The 26,388-nt window shown below is 45.6% G+C and overlaps 1 protein-coding gene across 1 annotated transcript in view; it reads left to right on the forward strand.

Annotated features, from left to right (window-relative positions):
• The window catches only part of IMPA2 (inositol monophosphatase 2), a 45,699-nt gene that overhangs the window by 17,581 nt on the left and 1,730 nt on the right, over positions 1-26,388 (forward strand). The window contains exons 3-7 of the mRNA XM_040479431.1: positions 4,901-5,005; positions 7,587-7,632; positions 9,591-9,699; positions 25,182-25,290; positions 26,037-26,188. Of these exons, the coding sequence (XP_040335365.1) occupies positions 4,901-5,005; positions 7,587-7,632; positions 9,591-9,699; positions 25,182-25,290; positions 26,037-26,188 (521 nt within the window). The remainder of the gene's footprint in view (positions 1-4,900; positions 5,006-7,586; positions 7,633-9,590; positions 9,700-25,181; positions 25,291-26,036; positions 26,189-26,388) is intronic.

Genomic DNA, 26,388 nt, shown 5'->3' on the forward strand with positions numbered 1-26,388 from the left:
TCAGCTCTGAGGGCACCACCAGGACTGGGGGAAGCCTGGATGTCCTGCTTCTATTCTGCTCAGTTTGCCTAGAGAACTCAAATAGATGAAATCATTTCTCAACATATCTATGCCAAGTTAGGTGTGGGGTTTTTTTTTTGTTTTTTGTTTTTTTTTGCTTTTTTGCCAGTGACTAGGATTTAAAATAATTTGGGAACACTTAGTTATATTTTAGATCACAGATAAATTTGCAATGAGAAAAAATGGCATACACATTATAAAAAAGCATATTGTAATTTTTCTGCATTCAGAGCATTTAAATATATCCCTTAAATCAATTAGCATAAAGTTGCCTATGATTCTTATTTAGGAAGGACTCCCTGTTATTCTGAGCTTATGCTCATCCCCATTTTATGTCTTTTGTGAAACAATATTAAAGATATATTGCACCTGTTTTGTTTTTAATAAAATAAGTCTACCTGGTGTAGACTCGGTGGTTTTATTATTTTATTGTACTCATTTGTGAAATCCAGAGTCTGGTCCCTTATCTGGAAGACAGGAGTATGCTGAGCCAAAAAACTGTAAGATTGAAATTTGCTACTGCCCGCGGCTTTGGCAAATCACCCCAGCCAGTTCTCAGGGTCCCAGCCTTCTCATCTAGGATGGGGCACCCAGCCAAGGTCATCGTATGGTGGTAATGACAGAAAGCAAACCAGCAGGTTAAGGTTGACAGAGAAAGCACAGTATTGGCATTGACCACATTAGCCCAGTCCCCATCCAGGCCTGCCTTTGTTGGGTGCCTAAACCTGTTTTTAGTGAATAATTTTTGAGTCAGATCCAAGCTCCACAACTTTGGAAATCTTTAGTAGCATCACTGAACCATATTTATATACACCTCGTCCTTATCCCTTGTGTCTGGGTTGGCACAGGCGAAGGGAGGAGAGCAGCTTGAGCTGCTCAGTGCACCCAGCTGCCTCCTCTGTCCCAGAATGGGCTCCCCTTGGCGGGACACGGCCTCATCCATCGTGGTGACTCCTGTGCCCTGCAGCATGCCCAGTATCCTCTAGACTTGGAAAATGTAAATTCCTGGCCACCACTGGCTAGACACTCGCTCCCCACCGCTTTCCCACCGTGTTTTGCCCTGGGTGCCCATTGTCCTCGGGCAGCAGAGCCTGCTGCGTTGCTGGCGAGGCCTGGGAGCATTAATTGGCTCCCTATTTGACCAAAGGATGACCCTGATCTTGTCACAGAGTAGACAAACTAGCCAGGGGAAAAGGGCCTAGATGCCCTTGGCCATCAAAATTATAAGAAGGGTTTGTTAGGACTATAAGAAAAAAATGGTAGTTGAATTATGCAGCAGAATGTGTCATTCTAATCTGTTATGAAGCTTTGAAGCTTACCCCAGGTGCTGTTTTCGTCTTGTACATTAGCTGGCTTATGAAAAGGCCCAGGAGCTCCCTAAATTTTAGGTAGATTGTTTTTTTCCTACTTATGTTATGGATTTTATGTAGCTGTCCCAGTGCTTTTACTAAGATCTCCATAATTTCACACCTCCATGTGTCCAGCTTGATGTCCCTGTGGAGAGCTGAAGAATGTTCTCTCCCATTCTGTAGGTACTAGCTTCCCAAATGAGGAAAATCAGGTTTCAGTGAATAAACTATAGCTCTCCTTACATACCAGGGAGGTATTTTGGATGCCTCAGAAGAGTGGACATCATCAAAGGCCCTGCCCCAAAGTGCCACCTGCAGGCACAAAGCAAGTAGGGAGGTGACAGACACTCCTTGCACCTCTGTCACTCGGGCAGCTGAGAAGAAGAGAACTCTCAGGCATGAATAATCAACTGCAAAAGTCTAGGACTCAGAATGATTACTTTGAGCGATTCCTACCAGAACTGCTGTGCAGAACAAAAGCTGTGTCAACAGAAGCATTGTGGGTGCTTCTTTCAACAGGCTGCTTGGTGACCCCCCCTAGACCATGTCCATCCCACCTCCTGTCCCCGCCTGTCCTAAGAAGCCCCATTGGTGCACTGCAGGTTGTGCTCCCTGACTCATGTGTTAGCTGCCAGTCCTGCAGAGATGCTCTCTCCTCTTCCTTCCTGGGAGACCCCGGCAATTGCCCCTCCAACTCTAGAAGGTACCCACTTCCTGCTTAAATTAAGTTTAAAAAGGAAGAAAATTCCACATTTCTCCTCAGTTTCTGGGAATTTATGTTTGGATGTGAGTCATTGCCATTTCTATCTTGGCCTTCTCACTGCTTTATGATCCTTGTGCCCAATTGAAGATTTGGCAGTTGGTCCCTATATGTGTGTTTTTGGGGTGTAGACCCTTTTCCTCAAGACCATAATCACCAGCCATTACATGGGAGGAAAATCATGTAGCTGTAGAAAAAAGGCATTGAAAAGGGATTTAATTCCTTAACTCTTTGGCTAAGAAAACTGGCAGAGCTAATGCTATGCCTGACCGTGACTCTGTTTGCACATCACCTGCCTTCCTGCTGTGGTCAGGGCACAGTCTTCACTGCCCGGCCCTACTCTGCCCGGCTTGGCTCCTCCAGCGTTGACTTTCACCATGCCATGTCTACCATCTAGACCTGCCTGCCTGGATCACATGATCCAGTGACCCAAAAATCCTGTGGAGGGGGGTGATGGTAGGGAGGGCAGCTCCCAGCAGGAGGAGGGGACCAGGAGCAAACAAAAGCAAGGAACTTGCATCCCCTGCCTCTCTAGATTGTAAGCCTCTGGGCTCAGACTGTGCCCACTCAAGTTTTCTCTGCACTGTGACCATTTTTCAGGGTGTGGGTTATGGGTTCCTCAGGTGTCTCACTCAGTGCTTCCCCACCCCAGCGCCCTGCCTCTCCCACGTGGGTTTCTCCAGGGGACAGCAGCTGGGGGGAGGGAAACCCTAACCTGAAAATGACACACAGTCATTCGTCATACACACTGACAGGTTTCAGATGCTTTATCCAATAGAGGAGGTAGATGACTCTGTGCGTGCATGTAGAGCATGAGTTTCATAATCTGTAAAATGGAAAATGATGCTCCCAGAGTTGTCAGGGGACCGTACGAATTACAAGGCGTGTGTCACTGCTGTTCTGACGGAACCATGACTTCAGAATGCACAGCACTTGTTCTTCCTTGAGTGTTACGGATGAGGACAACACTTGAAATGCGGCTAGTGAGAGTAAAGAACTGACTTTTTAGTTTTGTGAACTAGCATTTAATTGAAATTATTTAAATTTAAACAGTCACATGTAGCCAGTTGGTACCGTGTTGGGCAGAGCAGTTACAGAGCTTTCCAGCTCCGCCTTTTTATTTACAGTATGATGTCCATCTCAGCCGCAAGTTCATTGCCACATATTAGGGCGGACGCACAGCTCCTCTGGAGCAAGTGGTTTCCGGGAGCACTTAGAGGCCAAGCTGCTCTCCTGCTCTGCTGCCTGAAGACCACGACTGACAACATACCAGATGCCACAGGAGGACATGAAATGTTTCTTGTTTTCCCTTCATTTATCCTTCTTGATAAAAACATACTGTCTTCAGGCCCCCTTTTTCTCTAGTACGGACATGTGCATAGCATGAGAAGCCGATAGAAAAACCCTCCACAAGGCCTTGCGTTCCCACACAGAACAGGTGTTTGCTCAGCGCCTGCTGCGGACCAGGCCCTGGCGACAAGGCCGAACACAGGGCAAAGGCCCCGCTCCTGGTGAACCTGGGCTTGTTACATGACAGTTGGAGACACATACCAAGCACTCTGTGCACCAAGCCCTGGTGTGTAAGCTTTAGAGAGGGTATGTTCTTTACTCTCGAGAGCGGCTCCAGGAGGCATAAGCAGAGGCTGGCCCTGCAGGGACACCGGCTCAGAGGTGGCGTCTGTGGTGCATAAACCAGTGCCCAAATGCCCCCACATGCTGTGCCGAGCCTGTGTGGATGGATGGAGGGCAAGGAGGACAAAGGGAAGAAGTAAGGGTGCCTTCCCTGGTTCTTGGCCTGAGCAGCTGGGTACTGACGGTGCCTTTTGTTGAGCTAGATGTGAGGAGGGACAACCAGGCTAAATGTTGAGATGTGTTTCTCTTGTGCAGGTTCCTAACAGGAAATAGGTGGCTTGCTCAAGTGAGGATGGCTCAGGAGGGCCTGTCTACCGAGGACTAATTATAGAGGAGGGAGCTGGGGACAGGGGCCCACTCTAGCCAGCGCAGGGGGTACACAGCCTCAGTCCTGGGCTGCCCGTGTTCTTACAGGGTGCGTGGGTCGCAGAGCATGAAGGAGAAGGTGTGGCCCACCCATGGCTCCTGGGCCAGAGACCAGGATGGAAAGGGCCTCTGAGGAGAAATGGCAGCTGCTGTGGAGCCCGAATGGTGGGTGGACACAGTTGTCACCTTCTCTGCAGCTCAGAGGAGGCCAGGCTGGGTACAGACCTGGGAGGTGTCAGCTGTGGGTGACATTCAGTGTCTTGGGTCCAGTGAAGCAGTCCACGCCGGCCACAGCATTACTGGTGGGAGAGCTAAAGCCTGAGTCCTGGGTCCTGCTCCCTGGCCAGGATTCCACCTTCTCTTCTCTATCCTTTGTCTTCAGCCTTTTCTCCTCCAGACTAAAGTTAGAGCAGAGTTTAGCTTTGTGTTATAAAATCTGTTCCCCGGTGTTCTTCTCTCGTATTTCTCCACCTGACCCACTCACGCTCCTTGATGCTTTCCCAAAACTCCTATGTTGAGGTGTCACTTCGTGTTTTCTAAGTCCTGCTAAGTAGGCTAGCAGACAGAAAAGCAGATGGTCTCTTGTAGACTCTGCTTCTGATTGACCCAGAGAAACCATAATGAAATCTCTCTGCTGTGTCTGCTTTGTCTTTAATGGGACCGGAAGCAGTTTGAAGCGCTTTGTCTTGAGTTCTTGGCGAGTTTTCTCAGGCTGAGCTCCTGTCCGCCACAGGTTCATTGCTGAAGAGGCTGCAGCCGCCGGGGCCAAGTGTGTGCTCACCCCCAGCCCCACCTGGATCGTCGACCCCATTGATGGCACCTGCAACTTTGTGCACAGGTGAGCATAAGCACGGGTGACCCCCATTCCAGTGCCTAAACTGTCCTCAGAGCCCTCCAAGACTTTGTCTTTCCCAAAACAGCATTTTTTGAGGCAGGAGTATATAAACTTCTAGTAGGTTGATAGTCTCATTAAAAAGGTGATCATGTATTGATTTTTTTTTAACTTTTTTAAAAATGTTTTTTATTTATTTTTGAGACAGAGAGAGACAGAGCATGAGCAGGGGAGGAGTAGAGAGAGAGGGAGACACAGAATCCGAAGCAGGCTCCAGGCTCTGAGCTGTCAGCACAGAGCCCGACGCGGGGCTCAAACTCACGGACTGTGAGATCACGACCTGAGCTGAAGTCGGACGCCCAATCAATTGAGCCACTCAGGCGCCCCTATCATGTGTTGATATTTTTTAAAATAAGGTTTTCCATATTTCCTTCTTTTCCTTATTGTGAAATACTCTCAGCATGTAGGAAATCTTCATTTGTTTAAAAATGTTGTGTCTGCCATCTTTAAAATGTTGGTTTAAATTAAGAACCCCTTAAGGAACCCCTGGAGAAACAAGCAGGGTTATAAGACAAGTGTGTGCAGTCCAGCAGCTGCAGGAGCACGGGTCTGGACAGCAGCCCCTGAGGGGTGGCCTTCCAGAGCTGTCTTCAGAGGTGGGAGCAGACCTCATGCTACCGTGAGGTGGCTGAGGAACCCACTGGCAGCAGGCCGGGCCTAATCTGACTGAGTAAATAACAGCCAAAGAGCACTCCGTTTCAGGGAGGTCAGAGAGGCCCTTGGGCAGAGGGGGAATGAGCTGCAGAGCTCGGGGAGGGGATAGGGATGTGGCTTCTGCTCCAGAAGCTCTGACCGATGGGATGGGCATCAGAGCTGTCCAAGGACACAAGGGCACTGAATGTGACACAGTTTCCACAGACTGTTGGTTCTCTGACGTGAACATGCATAGGGCCCCCGGAGAGCTGGCTGGCACAGGTTCAGGGCCCTGCCTGGGTCCCCGTCCAGGTTGGGCAACCCATGGATGTGCATTCCTCACAGGCATACAGGCAACGCCAACAGTGCGGGACCACACTTTGAGAGCCCCTTCCACAGATGACTAGGAAATACTCTGTTTCCTTACGTAAAGTGAAAAAGCATGAGCACATCCAGACTGGGGGGGGGGGGGGGGGGGGAGGGGCTTTCCTCTGTGTTTTGCCTCAGATAATGTGTTTATGTGTAAGTACGTAAAGTAATCCTGATCCATCATGTTAATCATCATCCTTTTCTTAACCCCTCACTGTGGGTTATCTTGAGAATTTAGTCTGTCATACCCACACATTGCCTTTTGAGGCAATGGAATAGTGCCATCTGGTGACAGCAGCAGTGTCACCAGCCTAATTTGAAGCAGGACACCCCCCCCACCCTGGGCAGGAATTCGCGTGGAGCCTCGGTCTCCCCTTGTAGGTGTGTTTCACTGAGTGGAGCTTCTGTTCTTCTGTCTCACTTGTGATTGAAGTGTGCTGGTAATGGGGACAGGACGGGCTGAGCCCCATCGTGTGGTGAAGGCCACACATCCACCAGCGGGCCTCTCCTGGGTCCCAGTGGTCCCTGGGCCACGCAGAACATGGAACCAGATAGACAGCTTGGAGGAGAGCATCATTTGGAAAACCAGCTGTGGTGCTGGTCGTCAGGTTCCAGGACACCTTCAAGGGCCACAGCGTAGTGATTCTTGTGGCCTAAAGACATCGGACGCCTTTGGCCACTGCAGCTCAGATAGGATCTGTTCATTCTCTGTCCAACAGTGTCAGGGCTGAAGCATGTGAGAGAGAGCTTTCTGAGATACCTAAAGTGGAGCCTGGCGTGCCGTGTACTTGCTCAGCGAGCCACCCGCCAGATGGCCATGCCGACTGCTGCAGCCTCAGTCAGGGCTCACGTCTGTGTGGGACTGGTTTCATAGTTTTCCTGGAGGTTAGTAGTGCCCAGCTTCTTCCTACTTGCTGGTAAGCTCTGCTGATCTTCACATAAAAGAGAGATTATTTCCAAGAGGTACAGCAGCAACAACAACAAAATCATAAAAGTGCAGGCAATCTGCGATGTCACAGCCCGCCTCTGACGGCTGTGGCCCGTGCCTGCATAGGACCCAGGGTGAGGAGGGGCACTGTTGTCACCCAGACCTGGCCTCTGGGTGGAGGCTGTGATGCCCCCTCCTGGGGGCCCCTCCTCACCTCAACTGGGACGTGGGTCTGGCCTTTTGGGAGGTCCCTACTGTCCCTTATGTCTCTGAGAACCAGCAAGCTGATTATTAAAATACCTCTCAATTGGGTACTCGATGGTCATTGTTGAATTACATCAATCTTACATGACTTTCAGAATACTGCTTTCTTTCAAGGTCAGCTATCTTACAACATGGTCGGTTAAGCCTATTTGTCTTGGAAGCAGTTAGTGAAGTTGTGGGAAGTAATTTTTAAAAAAAACAAACCCACCCACACTGTATAAAGTTCTTTCTGTGCCTCCAGCGACGATGCTACGTAGCCACACAGAGGTTCCTAAGAGTTTGCATGAGACCATTTATATTTTAGAGTGTAAACCATTCTGTTTTTCTTTGCAGATTTCCCACCGTGGCAGTAAGCATTGGATTCGCTGTAAACCAAGAGGTACATGGTGGGTGGGTCCCCCGGCCAGTGGTCCTGAGCCCCTGGGGCCTGGTTTAGCACCTTCCTTTTTGGGTTCCATCCCAGTACTCCTGTTTTCCCGTCTTTGTCATGTGCCTTAATCATGACTAGTAAATTCAAGCATGTGTTTTTCAAATCCAAGAAAGTAAACAAATGAAAACTGGTTTTGGGGTGTGCAGGTTTGGGACTCCATGGCCAGCTCACCCCCGTGGTGGCTGACCCTTGTTCCCACCATGGTCTTTCTGTGATGCTGCTGGAGAAGCATGGAAAGGGAAGTTCTGAGCAAATGGTCCACGTTAGTCTCCCTCTGACCCCTGGGGCGTGTGACCTAGTCACACACAGAAGAAACTCCTATTTTTGGAGGACATTTTTAATCCCAGTATTTCATTAGTTCTTCCTCATCCTTCTCTAGCTATCAGCATGAGAACGAGACTGCTGCAGGGTTCCCATCACCCGTAGAGCTACGCAACGTCACAGGACCATAGGATGCATAAAGGCGTTAATCAGTTTAAGCAGTGACACTTAACACTTCCTCTGCAGTCACCACAGTTATATTTAAATAGAACGGGGGGTTCGTATTTTCCAAAAGCAGCCCTCCGCCAGAGCACTGTTTTCTCTTCTTCACCCTCAGTGCCAGCATCAGTTCTCTAGCATGGAAACTGAGAGAAGTTTGTACCCGTGTAACAGTACTAAGGTGAAGATACCTAAAATTTTTGAAATCTGGTTAAGGAGTTAAATGCTCACTTGTCTGTCTGTTAGGTGTCATTGAGACCGAATAGGAGGCTGAGCATTAAGCTCAGAGGGTGACCCTCATGACCACGTGTCAGTAACTGAGTTTGGGGGACAAAATGCTGTGGGCGGGCAAGGTCTCCGATGGCAAGGCCCGCAGCCCCGCTGGGCCCAGTGCGAGTGCGCGCAGGTGGTCTGGGCTTGTAGTAGAGGGCTCTGGTCAAGGGGAGCGTCCCAGCTTTCCTCACCCCTCCCTCCTGCTAGCAAAGGCCTCCAGGCCCCCCAACCACCCCAGGGGCACAGGGTCTAGAGGCCCGTGTGGTTCTAGGACTACACTTGTTTGGGAACCCCCTGAAAGCCAGGGTGAGGGGTAGGGAGGAAGATAGTGAAATATTGCTGGAAGGCCGACTGAATGATCCTCCTCAGAAAAAAACCCTCTTCCTGCCTTGCTGGGGAGTCCATTCCACTGTGGTCGAGCTCACCCCAGACTAGCTGAGACTCTCTCAAGAGATTTGGCCTGGGTCTCTCTTTGTTTTCCAGGGAAATGAAAACATGGCCAGCCCCCAGACCACACACACTTGCTCCTGTCAACCCCAAATAGCGACCAGTTGGTAGAAGAAAGAAGACAAAGCACGTGTGTGTAGGGCAGCGTTCCGTCCCACTCTCACCTCTTCTTTTTACTGTACCTATGGGAGGCTGCCGTCTGAGGCCGAGTGGCTGCAGTTTGGCACTCCACCTGCACAGGGACACGCCCCTCCTTGGCGAATCACCTCTCCCTCTTGGCCATCCTTGACTTGTGATTCTGTCATCAGCTTTACAGATGTATTCCTAATTCTTCACAAGTCAGCAACTTTGAGGGCTTCTTGTGAGGATTAGTCACGAGTAGCCTTCCCCACCCTCCACCCCCCAAAGCCAAGGCCTTTCTGAAGAATTAAGTTTTTTCAATAGCTTTCAGTTACTCACGCTTGATTATGATGTTAATTTTTAGTAAAGCTATATTAGTGTTAGTATATTTTAAAGCATGTCATTTTCAAAAAGACATGTCCAGTTTTGAATGGAGACACTAATGCTTTTCAGTTCCCTTTTGTGAAGGAGTTTCCATCACACTGGTCATAACACCAAGAACACCTTCCCCTTTGAATTACTGTCTTATTTTCTGTGTCAAATAAGCGAAGCATTTTTGTTTTCCATCCTGCCCCTGCACCCCACAGCTGGAATTTGGAGTGATTTACCACTGCACAGAGGAGCGGCTGTACACAGGCCGGAGGGGCCGGGGCGCCTTCTGCAACGGCCAGCGACTCCGGGTCTCCGGGGAGACAGGTAGGGCCTTGCGTGGCTCGTCTCAGGTCATTTCAGATTGAGAAATGTGAATGGAAAATGCCAGAATCACCATTCTGGGAGACGGTGCTGGAAGTCCCCTGCTGAGGGTTCAATTTCTTTAGGGACATTGTGTCTCTGATGACCTGGAAATCGAGCCAGTTCTGTGTCTTAATGTTTTTGTGGATGTGGCCAGGAGCTTTAAATAGTCTCATTCTGTTTTACACTCACATCTCTCATCTTCCGTGCTCAGAGAGACCCAGTCACCAGTGTGGTGTGGTCTCTAGCAGTCCAAGGACAAGGGCAGAGTCAGAAGCATGCTCTGGCCCTCAGAGCGTCCAGGTAGACATCAGTCATCCGGATGTCACCAGGGCGACATCACCCAGGTGCAGTCTGCGGCTCACCGGGTGTGGACTGGCTGCAGTTGGCTTCAGGTTCTGTGAGAAGACGGTGGCCATGGGAATGAGCTGTGTGAATCTGTGATGTTTCCACGCACCACAGCTGTGTCACCGTCGGCGCTACTCCTAAGGCAGAACCTCAGGGACACCCAGTAACTTTTATAAAGTGGCTGTGGCTACACTTACACAGCACAGAAGCACGTGTCCTTAACAATATGCTGGTTTAGGTTTTTCATGGGCTTTTCCGCCCTTGTCTCCCACTGATTAAATCCGTGATATTTTATCGCATTGTGGGACAGGTACTATAGAGGCAGAAACAGAAGAAGAGTCACAGCCTAGAAACAGCTAGATTAGGAGAAGACTTTGAAAGCTCCCTCACGTCCATGTGTGAGTGTGAAAAGGTAGAAAAGTGCAGTGGCTGCTAACTTGGAACTTGCACATCTCTGCAGCAGGACGTCATGAGGTACCCTCCCCGTCGTGGCTTCGGTCCGTGGGTGTCAGCGCTCTGCCTTTCTTCATGGTCTCTAATTCTTCTGCCTTTTCTTCCTCCCTGGATGGCACCTGGGTGCCTAGATGGCCTCAGAGGCAATGAGGAGAGTGAGAGATGACCCTGCCTTCCCACTGCTCCTCACTGAGTGAGAACGAGTTCTCCAGCTCTGATCTGCAGCCCAAGGACAGCACTGCCATCAGGGAGCCCTTTGTGCCTGGAGCCAGCAGCCCGGCCCAGTGAGGAGCCCAAGGGGGCTCCCTCAGGGGCCTCTGAAGGTCACAAGCATGCCCAGGGAAGGGGAAAGGGAACATCACACGAGGCTTCAGACAGACGTGGGACCAGCAGGGCATGCTAACCAGTTAACTGCTTCTGAGTCCCAGGGAGATTCCAGAACAGCCTCCAGCCTTACCCCATGCCTCCCTCTCCCAGAGATGTTTTGTTTGGCTGTGTAAAAAGAAGCCCTAATTGTAGGTACACATGCCAAGAGGTAACCACTCAGGCCAAATTGTGTAACTTAGTAGTGAGGAAGCCTGTCATTAAACACGCTTACGTGAACTTTGCTCTATATTTGTTTGATTAGAACACTCGGCTCCATTCACACACACTTGGCTTCCTGGTCAGCTGCCTGCGTGGCTCAGTTGTGCATGACTACTTCCTGTCCTCAGCGGGCCTCTCAGACCCACGTGGGGCAGGGATGCTGGGTCACCTCTACATCTGGCCCAGCATCGGCCCTCCAGCTCCACGCAAGCCCTGTCATGAACCCCCTCTGCAACACAGCTGGGGCTCCCACTTCTCTCAAAACTGCCCGGGTTCTGGAGCTCCTTTTTAAAAACTTCTGACTTACAAAGAGTCCGATGTGCTGTTTTCAGTGCTGGTCATTTTGTACTCACCGGGTGACGGGATTTCTATGGAGGCAACAGAGCAACTGTCTGTTTCAGTCCCAGTTCTGCCACCTTCACTGTGAGAGCCAGCTGTCACTTAACCCCCCACCCCCGAGCCTCCATCCTCACGTGGTTGGTGGGGTGGCGATGACGGTGACTGAGGACTCAATGCGGTTCTACAGAGAAAGCACTCAGTTAAGTCCCCGGCACGTGGTACCCAAAGATGAGCGTTGTTACCAAAGGAGAAAAGACTTTAGTCTTTGCACAAGATCATTAAAGCCCATTGTGAGGATCAGGGTACGTTTCTGGAGGAAACAGGACACCCCCCACTGATCTTTCTCCTTCCCTTGTTTCTATTACCTTTCCAGAATGTCTTCCATTCACAAAGTAAAAAGCAAACAGAACCATATCAGATGGGGTAAAGGATTAGATTGAGGCCAAAGTTTCCTTAGTGCCTTTTTTTTTCCCTTCACTTCCCACCATGCAGAATTTCAAACATGTACAAAGTAGAAAAAGTACAGTGAGGGGCGCCTGGGTGGCTCAGTTGGTTAAGCGTCCGACTTCAGCTCAGGTCACGATCTCACGGTCCATGAGTTCGAGCCCCGCGTCAGGCTCTGGGCTGATGGCTCAGAGCCTGGAGCCTGCTTCTGATTCTGTGTCTCCCTCTCTCTCTGCCCCTCCCCAGTTCATGCTCTGTCTCTCTCTGTCCCCAAAAAAATAAATAAACGTTAAAAAAAATTAAAAAAAAAAAAAAAAAGAAAAAGTACAGTGAACCCACATGACCCACCATGTGTCCAGCATTGCCAATGCAGTCACCCCTGCTTCATCCATACCCCCACCCAATTCCCACCACCACGAGCAAGTCCCGGATTCAAATCCCAGACTTAATATCACTTCTGAGTCAGCATTTCAGTATGTATCTCCAAGCATACACGTGATTCTTTAAAATGCGTTATTACGTATCCCTCTAAAAATTATCAGTTATTTCTGAAGTCATTAAATATCCAGTGTTCAAATTTCCAGTTGTTTCATCCTGTGGAAAACAGCTTTTCAAAGTGCCACTCAGTTCTCAGGGTTCCTTGTGGCTCCTGGTCAGTCTTTGTCACTCGCCTTCTCCGTGGACAGAGCTAGGAAGTTGTTTTTTAATATAAAAAACATTGTGAGTTCATACTGGTGTTTTTAATTCATATTCATGACTAGAAAGCTGTCTGTCTCCCTAACTCTTTGATCTGTGTCTCCTCTCCCCACGCTGGAACCTGTATGCGCGGGGACTTGGGGAATGATAAATTCAGTAATGTCACACGATCACTTTTCCTCTTTATCCCACAACACACAAAAGATACCAGTTTCTGAATAGCAGTACTAGCCAGCTGTCAACAAACTGTTCCCCAAAGCCCTTGCAACGATGTTTTTCTTTTGCTTTGTATTGTCATTTAGAGTCTACAAAGTGGTTCTTTACTCCCTTTGCTTATGAGGATAATCCCTTAGATACATTTGCTGCACTTTGCTTTTAATTTAGGAAGATGTTTTTAAAAATTGATTTTGGGGCGCCTGGGTGGCTCAGTCGGTTAAGCGTCCGACTTCAGCTCAGGTCACGATCTCACGGTCCGTGAGTTCGAGCCCCGCGTCGGGCTCTGGGCTGATGGCCCAGAGCCTGGAGCCTGCTTCCGATTCTGTGTCTCCCTCTCTCTCTGCTCCTCCCCCGTTCATGCTCTGTCTCTCTCTGTCTCAAAAATAAATAAACGTTAAAAAAAAAAAATTTTTTTTTTTAAAAATTGATTTTGTGTTTTAACTATACAGAAAGCTACATTGTTACAGAGTCAAATCTATAAAACAAAGTGTATTCCAAGAGGTTTAGCTTCTGGCCCTGTCCTTTACCCTATTGTCTCCCTCCCTCTTAGAGATTACCATCTAAAAAGCGGTTCCATTGCTTATTTTAGGTGTACTTTTTTTTTTTCTTTTAAATAAGCAGCTGCTTCATTTGCTTTTATTCTCTGTTTTGGTATAATTTTTGGTACTTAGAAAGGTTTCTGTTTTTGTTCCAGTAATTTCCTTTATGTAAAAATGTTTCCATTCTACCCTACTCCTCTCTTTTTTGGGTTACTGTTATCAGTGACAATACTTAAGTTAGCTTATAACTCTTCTTCCCCCTCCTCATAATGTACTCCAGTATGATTAAAACATGATAACCTTTCACTCAGTTACGACAAGGCAGTGGCTAGCTTATTGTACTAGTCACACCCTCTCCTCGTTACCTTTCCACCTCCTGATGGTTGTGCGTGTGTGTCGACAGGGCAAGTGGCCATGCGTATGATGCTGTCACCCAAGAACCATCAGTTAGTGCATAGTCTTGGTTCCACAAGTAGATTAGATGTGGTACCCCCACCAGTCTCTTATGCCGATATATCTCCATTGGGTGAAGCTCAAGCTCATTCACTTGTGCAGCATTTCTCACATTTTTTTGATCCTATTTATACTACTGAAAAAATTATTGAAGACCCCCAAAGAGCTTTCATTTATGTAAGTTATACCTGTTGGTATTGATGTATTTGAAACTCAAGCAGAAACTTTAAAAATCCTTATTAAGTTATCTTTAAAATAACTCATTACATGTTAACATGAGTAATATATTTTTTATGAGAAACAACCATTTTTTCCAAAACCAAATTTTCATGAGTGGCATTATTTTACATTTTTTTCAAATCTCTTTATAATGTCTGGCGTAATAGAAGACAACTGGATTCTCATATCTGCTTCCGTATTCAACCTGTTGTAAGGTATTATCTTGATGTATGAAGAAGATCTGGCTTTACACAGCTGAGTAGTTGGAAAAGGTGAGGAATATTTTAATAGACTTTCAGTAACTGGGGATATTCTTTGATGCCACACCAAAACTCACGAAGTGGTGGTTTCTTCAAGGTTAGTTGCAATATGGAATGTAATGACGGTCAATGAATTTCTTTGTACTCTGTGACCATGAAATCTACTGGGGAGGTCTCCTGCTTTGAAGGGATCTTCTGTTCATGGATGATTTTGTAACATCATGCCTTGGTCATTTGGAAAATATGGGTTCACTGAGATTTTCAAGCTCTTTTAAATGTTGACCGATTTCATTGTAAACTATTAAGCAAGTTGTACTCAGTGTCACTACTCTCATGAGACATCTTTAAGTGTTGGGAAGGTGTCAAACTTTCGGTAGTAGATCTAAGCCTTCCCAAATTCTAATTTCCACTTCAGAGCTTGAATTTTATCATTGGCAGCCTTAGCAATTGAAGTGATGGGCTCACTGCCTTCATCTTCAAGAATATCTTCCAAATACCCAACTCCAAATTGCTGTTGTCTGTCTAAGCCTCCCCCGTACTTCCCATCTAAGCCTCCTTGTACTTACAGTCTAAGCCTCCCTGTACTTCCCATCTAAACTCCCCTGTACGTCCCATCTCAGCTCCCCCACAACTTCCCATCTAAGCCCCCCTGTACTTCCTGTCTAAGCCTCCCCCCTACTTCCCATCTCAAGCCCCCCCCTTTACTTCCCATCCACCCCCCCCCCCCCCCGCCAGAACTTCCATCTAATTCTTGTACTTCTCATCTAAGCATCCCTGTTCTTCCCTTCTAAGCCTCCCCCGGACTTCCCATCTAAGCTCCCTTGTACTTCCAGTCTAAGCCCCCCACAACTTCCCATCTAAGCCTCCTTGTACTTCCCGTCTCAGCCCCCCGTACTTCCTGTCTAAGCCTCCTTGTACTTCCCGTCTCAGCCCCCCATACTTCCTGTCTAAGCCTCCTTGTACTTCCCGTCTCAGCCCCCGTACTTCCTGTCTAAGCCTCCTTGTACTTCCTGTCTAAGCATCCCTGTTCTTCCTGTCTAAGCCTCCCTGTTCTTCCTGTCTAAGCCTCCCCGTAATTCCCGTCTCATCACACAGGATTGAAAAGACATTTGCCTAGGTTTTGAGGCTCAATGCAATTCGTCATTTTTGCAGCCTTTTCATTCTTAAGTAAAACCAACCCGTTTTCCCCCAGAATGTGAGTGTGGCAGAGAGGACTGCACTGGCCACCAGAACAGGGCGTGCCCTGCCTGGCTTCGTCTACTCTGTGCAAATGTTAACACAGTGAAAAGGCAAGTCATGTCTTAGTAGTATTAAGAAAATTATTTTAACTTCGCAGATTCCTGGAAGAATCTCAAGGACACCCTCAGAGAATTTCTCCAGTTGGTTTCTCAGAAAGGCCTCCTGGGAACAACATTCTCTGTTCTTACGTGCTCACAGCAGCTTATCAGTGGCCTTTATACCTGGAGATCCATTCTTCTGGTAACAAAACACATGGCTCACATTTTCTTGTGCCGAGTGTCTTAAATTGTCTCCATCATCTTCTGGCGTATCTATGTTGTTGAAAAGTCTGAAGACAGTTTCGTTTTCTTTCCCTGATAAGGGAGTTCAGTTGTTTGCTTGAATGCCCAATAGATTTTTTTTCTTTTTCTTTCAAGCACAGTAATTTTAATAGAGTATATCCCAGTGTTTGTTTTCAGTCAGTTTCCTAAGCACACCATGTTATACACCCTTTCTTTTTTTTTTTTTAAGTTTGTTTATGTTGAGAGAGAGAGAGTGGGGGAAGGGCAGAGAGAGAAGGTGAGAGAGAGAATCCCAAGCAGGCCCCATGCTGTTGTGCAGAGCCGACTGTGGGGCTCAGACTCATGAACCTTAAGATCATGACCTGAGCTGAGATCAAGATCACTTAACTGACTGAGCACTGGGAGCCCCTTGAGTCCCTTTTTTTTTTTTTTTTTTTTTTTAATTTTAGAAGAGTTTTCTTGAATTATAGCTGTTAGTATTTGTCATTTCCCAATTCTTTTGCTTCTCTTTTATCTTCTGGGTCTTCTATTATTAACTATGTTGAGTCTTCTCTGCTTATCTTTTCTATTTGTTGCTTTCTCTTTAATTCGTTTTACCGGATCCACCAATTTTTTTTTAATTAATTTTATTTTTTTAATTTACATCCAAGTTAGTTAGCATATAGTGCAACAGTGATTTCAGGAGTAGATTCCTTAATGCCCCTTACCCATTTGGCCCATCCCCCCTCCCACAACCCCTCCAGTAACCCTCTGTTTGTTCTCCATATTTAAGAGTCTCTTATGTTTTGTCCCCCTCCCTGTTTTTATATCATTTTTGCTTCCCTTGTGTTCAACTGTCCTGTGTCTTAAAGTCCTCATATGAATGAAGTCATATGATACTTGTCTTTCTCTGACTAATTTTGCTTAGCATAATACCTTCTAGTTCCATCCATGTAGTTGCAAGTGGCAAGATTTCACTCTTTTTGATGGCTGAGTAATACTCCATTGACTATATGTACCACATCTTGTTTATCCATTCATCAATCGATGAACATTTGGGCTCTTTCCATACTTTGGCTATTGTTGATAGTGCTGCTATAAACATTGGGGTGCATATGCCCCTTCGAAACAGCATACCTGTATCCCTTGGATAAATACCTAGAAGTGCAATTACTGGGTCGTAGGGTAGTTCTATTTTTAGTTTTTTGAGGAACCTCCATACTATTTTCCAGAGTGGCTGCACCAGTTTGCATTCCCACCAGCAATGCAGAAGAGATCCTCTTTCTCTGCATCCTCACCAACATCTATTGTTGCCTGAGTTGTTAATGTTAGCCATTCTGACAGGTGTGAGGTGGTATCTCATTGTGGTTTTGATTTGTATTTCCCTGATGATGAGTGATGTGGAGCATTTTTTCATGTGTCAGTTTGCCATATGGATGTCTTCTTTGGAGAAGTGTCTATTCATGTCTTTTGCCCATTTCTTCACTGGATTATTTCTTTTTTGGGTGTTGAGTTTGAGAAGTTCTTTATAGATCTTGGATACTAGCCCTTTATCTGATATGTCATTTGCATATATCTTCTCCCATTCCATTGGTTGCCTTTTAGTTTTGCTGATTGTTTCTTTTGCTGTGCAGAAGCTTTTAATTTTGATAAGGTCCCAGTAGTTCATTTTTGCTTTTGTTTCCCTTGCCTCCAGGGACGTGTTGAGTTAGAAGTTGCTGTGGCCAAGGTCAAAGAGGTTTTTGCCTGCTTTCTCCTCGAGGATTTTGATAGCTTCCTGTCTTACATTTAGGTCTTTTATCCATTTTGAGTTTGTTTTTGTGAATGGTGTAAGAAAATGATCCAGGTTAATTTTTCTGCATGTGGCTGTCCAGTTTTCCCAGCACCGCTTGCTGAAGAGACTGTCTTGATTCCATTGGATATTCTTTCCTGCTTTGTCAAAGATTAGTTGCCCATGTGTTTGTGGGTCCATTTCCGGATTCTCTATTCTGTTCCATTGATCTGAGTGTCTGTTTTTGTGCCAGTACTCTACTGTCTTGATGATTACAGCTTTGTAGTACAGCTTGAAATCTGAGATTGTGATGCCTCCTGCTTTGGTTTTCTTCTTCAAGATTGCTTTAGCTATTCGGGGTCTTTTCTGGTTCCATACAAATTTTAGGATTATTTGTTCCAGCTCTGTTAAGAATGCTGGTGTTATTTTGATAGGTATTGAATTAAATATGTTGATTGCTTTGGGTAATATTGACATTTTAACAATATTTTTTCTTCCTATACAGGTGCATGGAATATTTTTCCACTTTTTTGTGAGTCCTTCAATTTCTTTCATAAGCTTTTTATAGTTTTCAGTGTATAAATTTTTAACCTCTTTGGTTAGATTTATTCTTAGGTTTTTTATGGGTTTTGGTGCAATTGTAAGTGGGATCGATTCCTTGATTTCTCTTTCTGTTGCTTCATTGTTGGTGTATAGGAATGTAACCGATTTCTGTGCATTAATTTTGTATCTTGCAACTTGGCTGAATTCATGAATCAGTTCTAGCAGATTTTTGGTGGAATCTTTTGGGTTTTCCAAATAGGGTATCATGTCATCTGCGAAGAGTGAAAGTTTGACCTCCTCCTGGCCTATTTGGATGCCTTTTATTTCTTTGTGTTGTCTGATTGCAGAGGCTAAGACTTCCAATACTATGTTGAATAACAGTGGTGAGAGTGGACATCCCTGTCTTGTTCCTGACCTTAGGGGGAAAGCTCTCAGTTTTTCCCATTGAGGATGATATTAGTGTTGGGTCTTGTGTATGTGGCTTTTATGATCTTGAGGTATGATCTTCTATCTCTACTTTGAGGGTTTTTATTTGCTGTATTTTGTCAAATGCTCTCTGTGCATCTTTGAGAGGATCATATGGTTCTTGTCCTTTCTTTTATTGATGTGATGAATCACATTGATTGTTTTGTGGATATTGAACCAGCCCTGCATCCCAGGTATAAATCCAACTTGGTCATGGTGAATAATTTTTTTTAATGTATTGTTGGATTCAGTTGGCTAATATCTTGTTGAGGATTTTGCATCCATGTTCATCAGGGAAATTGGTCTATAGTTCTCCTTTTTAGTGGGGTCTCTGTCTGGTTTCGGAATCAAGGTAATGCTGGCTTCATAGAAAGAGTTTGGAAGTTTTCCTTCCATTTCTATTTTTTTGGAATAGCTTCAAGAGAATAGGTGTTAACTCTTCCTTTAATGTTTGGTAGAATTCCCCTGGAAAGCCATCTGGCCCTGGACTCTTGTTTTTTGGGAGATTTTTGATTACTAATTCGATTTCTTTACTGGTTATGGGTCTGTTCAAATTTTCTATTTCTTCCTGTTTCAGTTTTGGTAGTGTATATGTTTCCAGAAATTTGTCCATTTCTTCCAGATTGCCCATTTTATTGGTATATAATTGCTCATAATATTCTCTTACTGTTTTTCTTTCTGCTGTTTTGGTTGTGATCTTTCCTCTTTCATTCTTAATTTTATTTATTTGGGTCCTTTCCTTTTTGATCAAACTGGCTAGTGGTTTATCAATTTTGTTAATTCTTTCAAAGAACCAGCTTCTGGTTTCATTGATCTGTTCTGTGTTTTTGGTTTTGATAGCATTGATTCTGCTCTAATCTTTATTATTTCCCGCGTTCTGCTGGTTTGGGGTTTTACTTGCTGTTCTTTTTCCAGCTCTTGAAGGCGTAAGATTAGGTTGTGTATCTGAGATCTTCCTTTTTTAGGAAGGCCTGGATTGCTATATACTTTCCTCTTATGACCACCATTCCTGTGTTCCAGAGGTTTTGGGCTGTAGTGCTATCATTTTCATTGGCTTCCATGAACTTTTTAATTTTCTCTTTAACTTCTTAGTTAGCCCATTCATTCTTTAGTAGGATGTTCTTTAGTCTCCATGTATTTGTTACCTTTCCAAATTTTTTCTTGTGGTTGATTTCGAGTTTCATAGTATTGTGGTCTGAAAATATGCACAGTATGCTCTCGATCTTTTTGTACTTGAGGGCTGATCTTCCACCAATCTTTTTTCAACCTCCATTTCTTATAAAGTACAATCTATTCTGTTTATTTATACTTTGTTCCTTCAGTTTAATCTTCTTTGCTGAAATATTTTCTTTTCTAATTCGTTCTTAAGTTGTATCCCCTCCACTTTCTAGTTAGGCTGGTTTTTTTAGGCATTCTTTATTTATTTTATATAAAGTACTTCTGTTTTGTGGACAAATATTTCTTGTAGTCCTTGATTAGCTGAAGAGATGTTCTCTTTATTCTTTTTTTTTTTTTCCATGTAGTGTATGTGTGGCTCACCCATCATTCTTTTTAGTTACTTATTTCTGCTTGAAATCTGTATTCCTGAAATGGGGAAGGGCTTTTGAAGGGGTGGGGTGCGAGTTCAGGACCTTTTTGGTAGTTTGTGGCTCTAGAGTTCCCTTTTGTGTTGTTTTTGTGAAGTGTTCAAAAACTTGGCTTTAACCTTAGATTTTGTTTTTTTGTTTGTTTTTTTTGTGGGTTTTTTTGGCTTTATTCTACTTAACTGTTCCCGGGATCTTCTCTTTTCTTTACTCCTGTTACTCCTGTCTAGTGAATTTGGAGTTTACTCCCAGTGCTGGATCCTTCCTTTAAGAGGTCTTGGTAAGTCAGTTACGAGAGATCATAGGGCTGGTGGTTCTCTCCCTTCAGCCCTTATCACACACCAGGGGCTCCTGAACTGGTGTGTGCGCGGCCCTTCTCAGCGCCCACTTCTCTCACCTGGGCCCGCGCTGACTTCCAGGGAGTGGCTGCTGGGGTCCAGCAGATGCTCCATGCTTCCTTCTTCCTCCTGATGCCACCCGGCCTCGTAGCTGTTGGAGGCTTGCCCCACCCATTTGTATTCTGGGGTTTGCATGCACCTTGCGGATATAGTTTTTTGTAGACGATGTCTACAGTTTTGCTTTCTTCTCTCCGAGTTTGCTTGGCTTCAAGTTCCAACCCTGTGCCCATCAAGCCCCCTTTCCCCACACCTCCGCCTCTGCCCAGCCCCCACCAAATCACCAACGTCCCGTCTGTCTACTACTTAATGTTTTTAAGTTAAATAAAATTAAACTTTATTTTCGTATGAGTAGCTCTTAATGGTCTATAACAAGTCTGAAAGAATTAGGACATGTGTGTAAAAATACCTGCTGTCGTAAGTGTTGTCATGGGGTGGGGGTGGGGTGGGCAGTAGTTGGGGGCTCTACGTTCAGCAAAAGCAGCTTGTGTTCATGGGGGATATTTCCCAGACTTAAAGCCTACTCACCTCTTTCTCTGTGAGTATGTATTTCAGTGTATACAGATGGCTTGCTTCTCTTAAGTTGTAAAATTTCTCTGAAGACAACAATACTCTATGATACTTGGGGTACTTTAACCATGCTCAATCAGAACAATAGTTTTTAAACTGTTGCAAGTCTATTAGTGGACAATTGTTTTCACCCTAAAATCTGTTCGTTAAAAAAGTATACAGAGATGCCCTACTTCAAAATCTGTTGGATTTTTTTTTTATCATGGTAAAATAGATAGAACATGAAGTTTGTCATTTTAAAGTGTGTAATTCAATGGCATTAATTACATTTACAATGTTTTCCCACCATCACCACCATCTGTTTCCAAATTTTTATCTTTCCAAATTAGACTCTGCACCCATTAAGCAATAACTCCCCTTTCCCCCCCCACACACGTACCCATGAAGTCACAAAATATTTTAAATTATAAAATATATGCATTAGTATTTGATTGAGATAAAATACTATGGCATAATAATATGCAAAATGGATAATAAAATGCAAAAACCATAGTGATTATGGGTTTGAAATAACCATAATATAAGGTGATGTTAAATAGAAGGGATGGTTTTATCTGTGTTAAACCATAGAAAGCATTTTGCCTGTAGATGGCAGCACTCAGGCTTCCTTTTTCCTTGTTCATTTCATTTGGGAAAAGTTTTAGTGAGAGAGAAAGCAATAGATACATTGCAGCTAGAAGAAGAGGAAACAACTGGGTGCAGAGAGATCTCTTTAAAGACTTAAAAACTGTGGGAATAAATGCTGTCTTTCACATAATCACTGGACAAGCTTGAGTTTAAGTCTGGGCCTCACCACCTAAGGGCCACATGACTACGTACTGGTCACTTCCTTAGGCTTGGTTTCTCCATCTGTGAAACAAGGGCAGCAGTGAGACAGTGAATGTCATAGAGGAATAGAAATGTAAATGTCATAAATGTAATAGAGAAACAGAGGCATAAATGGAAAGTGTTTAGCACAGGCCTGTCTGGAGAGATTCAGAGGTTGGTGAATGTGAGCTACTGTTTCCACACCTTGCTTAGTTTCCCTTTGTGAAATAGCCTTGTGGCACTTAGTCTGAAACCCTCTGCGCTTCCTGCACCAGCCCTGCATGTGGGGTATCTGCTTGTCTGGGCTGGTACTCTGGGCACTTTTCCACTCACCCTGCAGCCAGCCCCTAGGCCTTGGCCTGAACAAGTAGTCATATTATTTTTTATGTGGTATAATATTTTTTTAATGAGGTATAACCACCATATAGTATTATATTAGTTTCGGTGTACAACGTCATGATTCAACATTTGTATATATTGCAAAATGATCACCACAGTAAGTCTGGATAACATCCAAGTAGCCACATCCTATGAACCTGATTAAAAGTAGTACTTATTTCCCCAGTGAAATTGTGTGGCTTTCTAGTTCCTGAAGGAAATTCAGTGTCTCCCAGTGTGACTGAGATCCTAGAACCAGGAAATGCTCTGAATGTAGGGATATTATTCTCTTGATCTTAGCTCTCTGAGAAAAATCACTCTTAAAGCATATACCATGGAGTAAGAGATTTCTGTTAGGGTCTAGAAAATAGTACAGGATCTTATCTTAGTGCAGAGGGGATGATGGTACTACTGATAGAGCTTTTGTGGGGGGCAGTTTGAAAAAAAAATTTTTTAATCTAAAATATGCATACTCTTTGATTCAGAAATCCCACTTTTTGTGGCGGGGGGAGCATGAGCGGGAAAGTGGGGCAGAGAGAGAGAGAGAATATGAATGAATGAATGAATGAATGAATGAATGAATGAACGAACGAACGAACAAACGAACATCTTAAGCAGGCTCCACACTCTGCACGAGCCTGATGCAGGGCTCGATCCCATGACCCCAGGATCATGACCTGAGCCAAAATCAAGAGGTAGACACTCAACCAACTAGGCCACCCAGGTGCCCCCAAAAATCCCACTTCTGTCTTTCTATCCTGAAAACACTGTCAACATTGGTGCACAAACCTATAGAGAAAAAGAGGTAGCATTGTTTATAATAACAGGAATTGAGAATGTTTATCTGTAGGGGATGGTTGAGCCAATAGCAGTTCGTCTATGGGAATAACATGTAGTCCTTACAATTACAGAATGATGGAGAAAGATGTACGTGATATATTGTTTTATGAAAAGAGCAAGGAACAGAATGAACTATGTTTAAAAATACAGTATGTGGAGTTCCTGGGTGGCTCAGTCAGTTGAGCATCTGACTCTTGATTTCGGCTCAGGTCATGATCTCAGGGTCATGGGATCCAGCCCCATGTTGGGCTCCGTGGGGTGTGGAGCCTGCTTAAGATTCTCTCTCTCGCTCTGCTGCTGGTACTCTTTCCCCACCCTGCCTCTCTCTCTTTCTCTCAAAAACTAAAAATAAAAAATAAGAATACAGTGTCTGTGTGTGGGTGTGTAAGATTTGAAGTTAGATAAGGAAATTAGGGCAAGATCGGGCCACATACCCTGCTCCTTCGCTTCTGTTTTCCCCCGAGGCCTCGTCTAGGACAGCTCATCCAAATTGCAATGTTATCTTTCAAGAGTGTTTTTAACAGAAATATTTATCATTCAAGAATTCATCCCCCCCCCCAAAATAGTGCCATTATACATAGTTATTAGATTCTTACACTAGCCAACCAAATTCTACCTAACTCAAGTATTCCTGCCTTAAATTAAAAAATGCTACTGATTTAACAAATCAGCTCAAACAAGAAGACTCTTACCAAGGTTGCCCTAATGCTGGTGTTCGAGGAAAAGTGCTCATTGCTTCCGTGACTATTGAGCACCTGCTGTGTGCCTGGTTCTGTTGATATCGTTTTCTCCAAAAGAGGTCTTCTTTCCTGCCCCTGAGAAAACGCCATCTCAGTTAGGAGCCCAGGGAGGGAATTAGGACCTGTCCACGGGGATCCTGGAGCTGCCCGGCCCCATGGCCCCTTGTTGTGGGCAGAGCCCCTTGTGCACACTGGGCATGGGGGAGGCACGTCATTGGCTCAGCCTTGGTGCTGGGTGTGCCTGGCAGGGAGTGATTAAGACCTCTCCAAGGCAGCTAGCTTTGGTGTGGAGCCAAGCGATTTTCAGAAAGTGTTTAAAGTAGAAAATGAGAGCCTCCGATTTAAGAAAAGGGGAAATGGGCATAGAGTCTGTCTGAGAGGAGATGGCCTTCTCGCCATCATCTGGTCCCTCAGTGAGAGACTCTGTAGGTGTTGACATAGGATTGGGCCCATTGAGTGACATAACTTGTGGAGAGTGTTTTTCCTCCAGTTCATGGAGGGACTTTGTTCTGTTATCTGAACGAATACACCTGTTATGGCTGATTGTGCTCAGCCCGAAGCCTGACCAGGCGTGAGACTGAATTTGGTTGTATTTGGGCGTATAGCAAAGCAGAGACAAACCGCTTGTGATAACCTACCCATGAGTCAGGCATAGGAAGGGAGCCCAGGCACGTCCCTTGGCACCCACAGGCCAGCTTCCTACCCGTCACAGGAGCCGTGTGGTTGGCCTGAGCTCCTCACCACTCCACACTGGGGTGACCATACAGCCCCTGCGTCAGCCTTCCTTATGCCCAGTGGGGTTACTCCTGAGAATTCCCTTTCCAAAGACATCCTGCTTTCTCTACAGGGATGCTATTTCCATCTCCGTGATCATAGCAGTTAGAGAAAGGTTTTTAAAGACAGATTTATTTGATGAAGCTTTTTTTGTCATCATTTTGTTTTTATTTATGGCTGAATGATGGTGATTTTCATGAGCCACCTGACTCTTGCAGGTTTTTCATGCTAACTGTCCCTGAAAAGAGAGATCTGAAAGTCTGTTCCCTCTGAAATCTGAAACAGGAAGCAGCCTTAAAGGAGTGATGAGGAAATAGCCAAGTGTGGGATTTGTTGACCTCCCTTCGCTGTCTTTACAATGCTGCACAGCTATCAGAAAAACTTCATGGCGTAAACCACTCAACAGATGGTACTTGTTCTGAAAGGGAAGGAGAGGCTGATGTTTGAGGTTTGCTTCAGAGGGAACGCTGAGTATTCAGTTAGAACCAAGACTTGATTTTTCTGATCATGGGGATTCTTTCTACTGCAGATATCTCCAAGGCCTTGGTTCTAACGGAAATTGGCCCCAAACGTGACCCTGCCACTCTGAAATTGTTCCTGAGCAACATGGAGAGGTTACTCCACGCCAAAGCTCATGGGTATGACTTTTCAGTTCCCAGAACATCCTGGAGCCAAAGGGGAAAGTGCCAAACACACAGTCTTGCTCACAGCTCCCCAGGGAGAGAGGAAAAGATCCCGAGTGATGGGAGGTGGCCCACATGCGCCCCATGCAGAGCCCGGGAGAGCCACATGATGCTTCCTCTGCTGGTGTGCTCCCTCGTGCCTGTTAGAAAACCAACAGGGGACCTGTGTTCCTTTTGGAGCAGTGCTTCCAGAAGCCAAGTGACTGATCTCAAGCCACCCAACCAGTGAATCCTGTGTGGGCTTAGAGCCCTTCATAAATGATATCACTCCGGCAAATGTTTAGGAAAAATGAATCCTAACAAGTCCAAATGAATCTTCTCCCGTCTCCCACCCTCCCTAGGTCTGTGCTGTACCTGTCAGACACACGAGGTGATTTACATTTAAGTTAAAATTCAGTAGAGTTAAGATGAGTTCTTCAGTTGCACTAGCCACATTTCAAGTGTTCAGCAGCCACAGGTGGCTAGTAGCTTCCACATTTGCAGAACTTTTCCATCCTCACAGAAAGTTCTCTCGAATGGCATTGCTCTGCACCACAGATCTTGAATCTAGAGAGTGTATTAGAAAAGCCCTGTGGCTCATTTTTGATGACTGGGAATGCCCAGCAAAGGGTTGACTTTGGATGATGTCAGCTATTTAGGAGAAATCTGACTTGTGCACAGCACCACTCACAGGAATCTTTGCCCTCTTCCCTCTCCTCTAGGGTCCGAGTTATCGGGAGCTCCACCTTGGCACTCTGCCACCTGGCCTCGGGGGCTGCGGATGCTTATTACCAGTTTGGCCTGCACTGCTGGGACCTGGCTGCCGCCACCGTCATCATCAGAGAAGCAGGTGGCATCGTGATGGACACTTCAGGTAAGCCCCTCTGACCCTCAGCCTGCTGTCCATCCCCAGGGGAATGACAGCAGACTAGACCCAGTAACGCCACCAGACTCAATGTCTCCCAGTCTAGACCTGGTAATGTAACCAGACCCAACATCCCCAGACTGGACCAAGTGCCACCAGACCCAGCATCCGCCAGACTGGACCAAGTGCCATCAGACCCAACATCCCCC

This window comes from Herpailurus yagouaroundi, unplaced genomic scaffold (genome assembly GCF_014898765.1).
Source record: "Herpailurus yagouaroundi ecotype Mexico unplaced genomic scaffold, PumYag 142, whole genome shotgun sequence".
Taxonomy (NCBI): domain Eukaryota; kingdom Metazoa; phylum Chordata; class Mammalia; order Carnivora; family Felidae; genus Herpailurus; species Herpailurus yagouaroundi.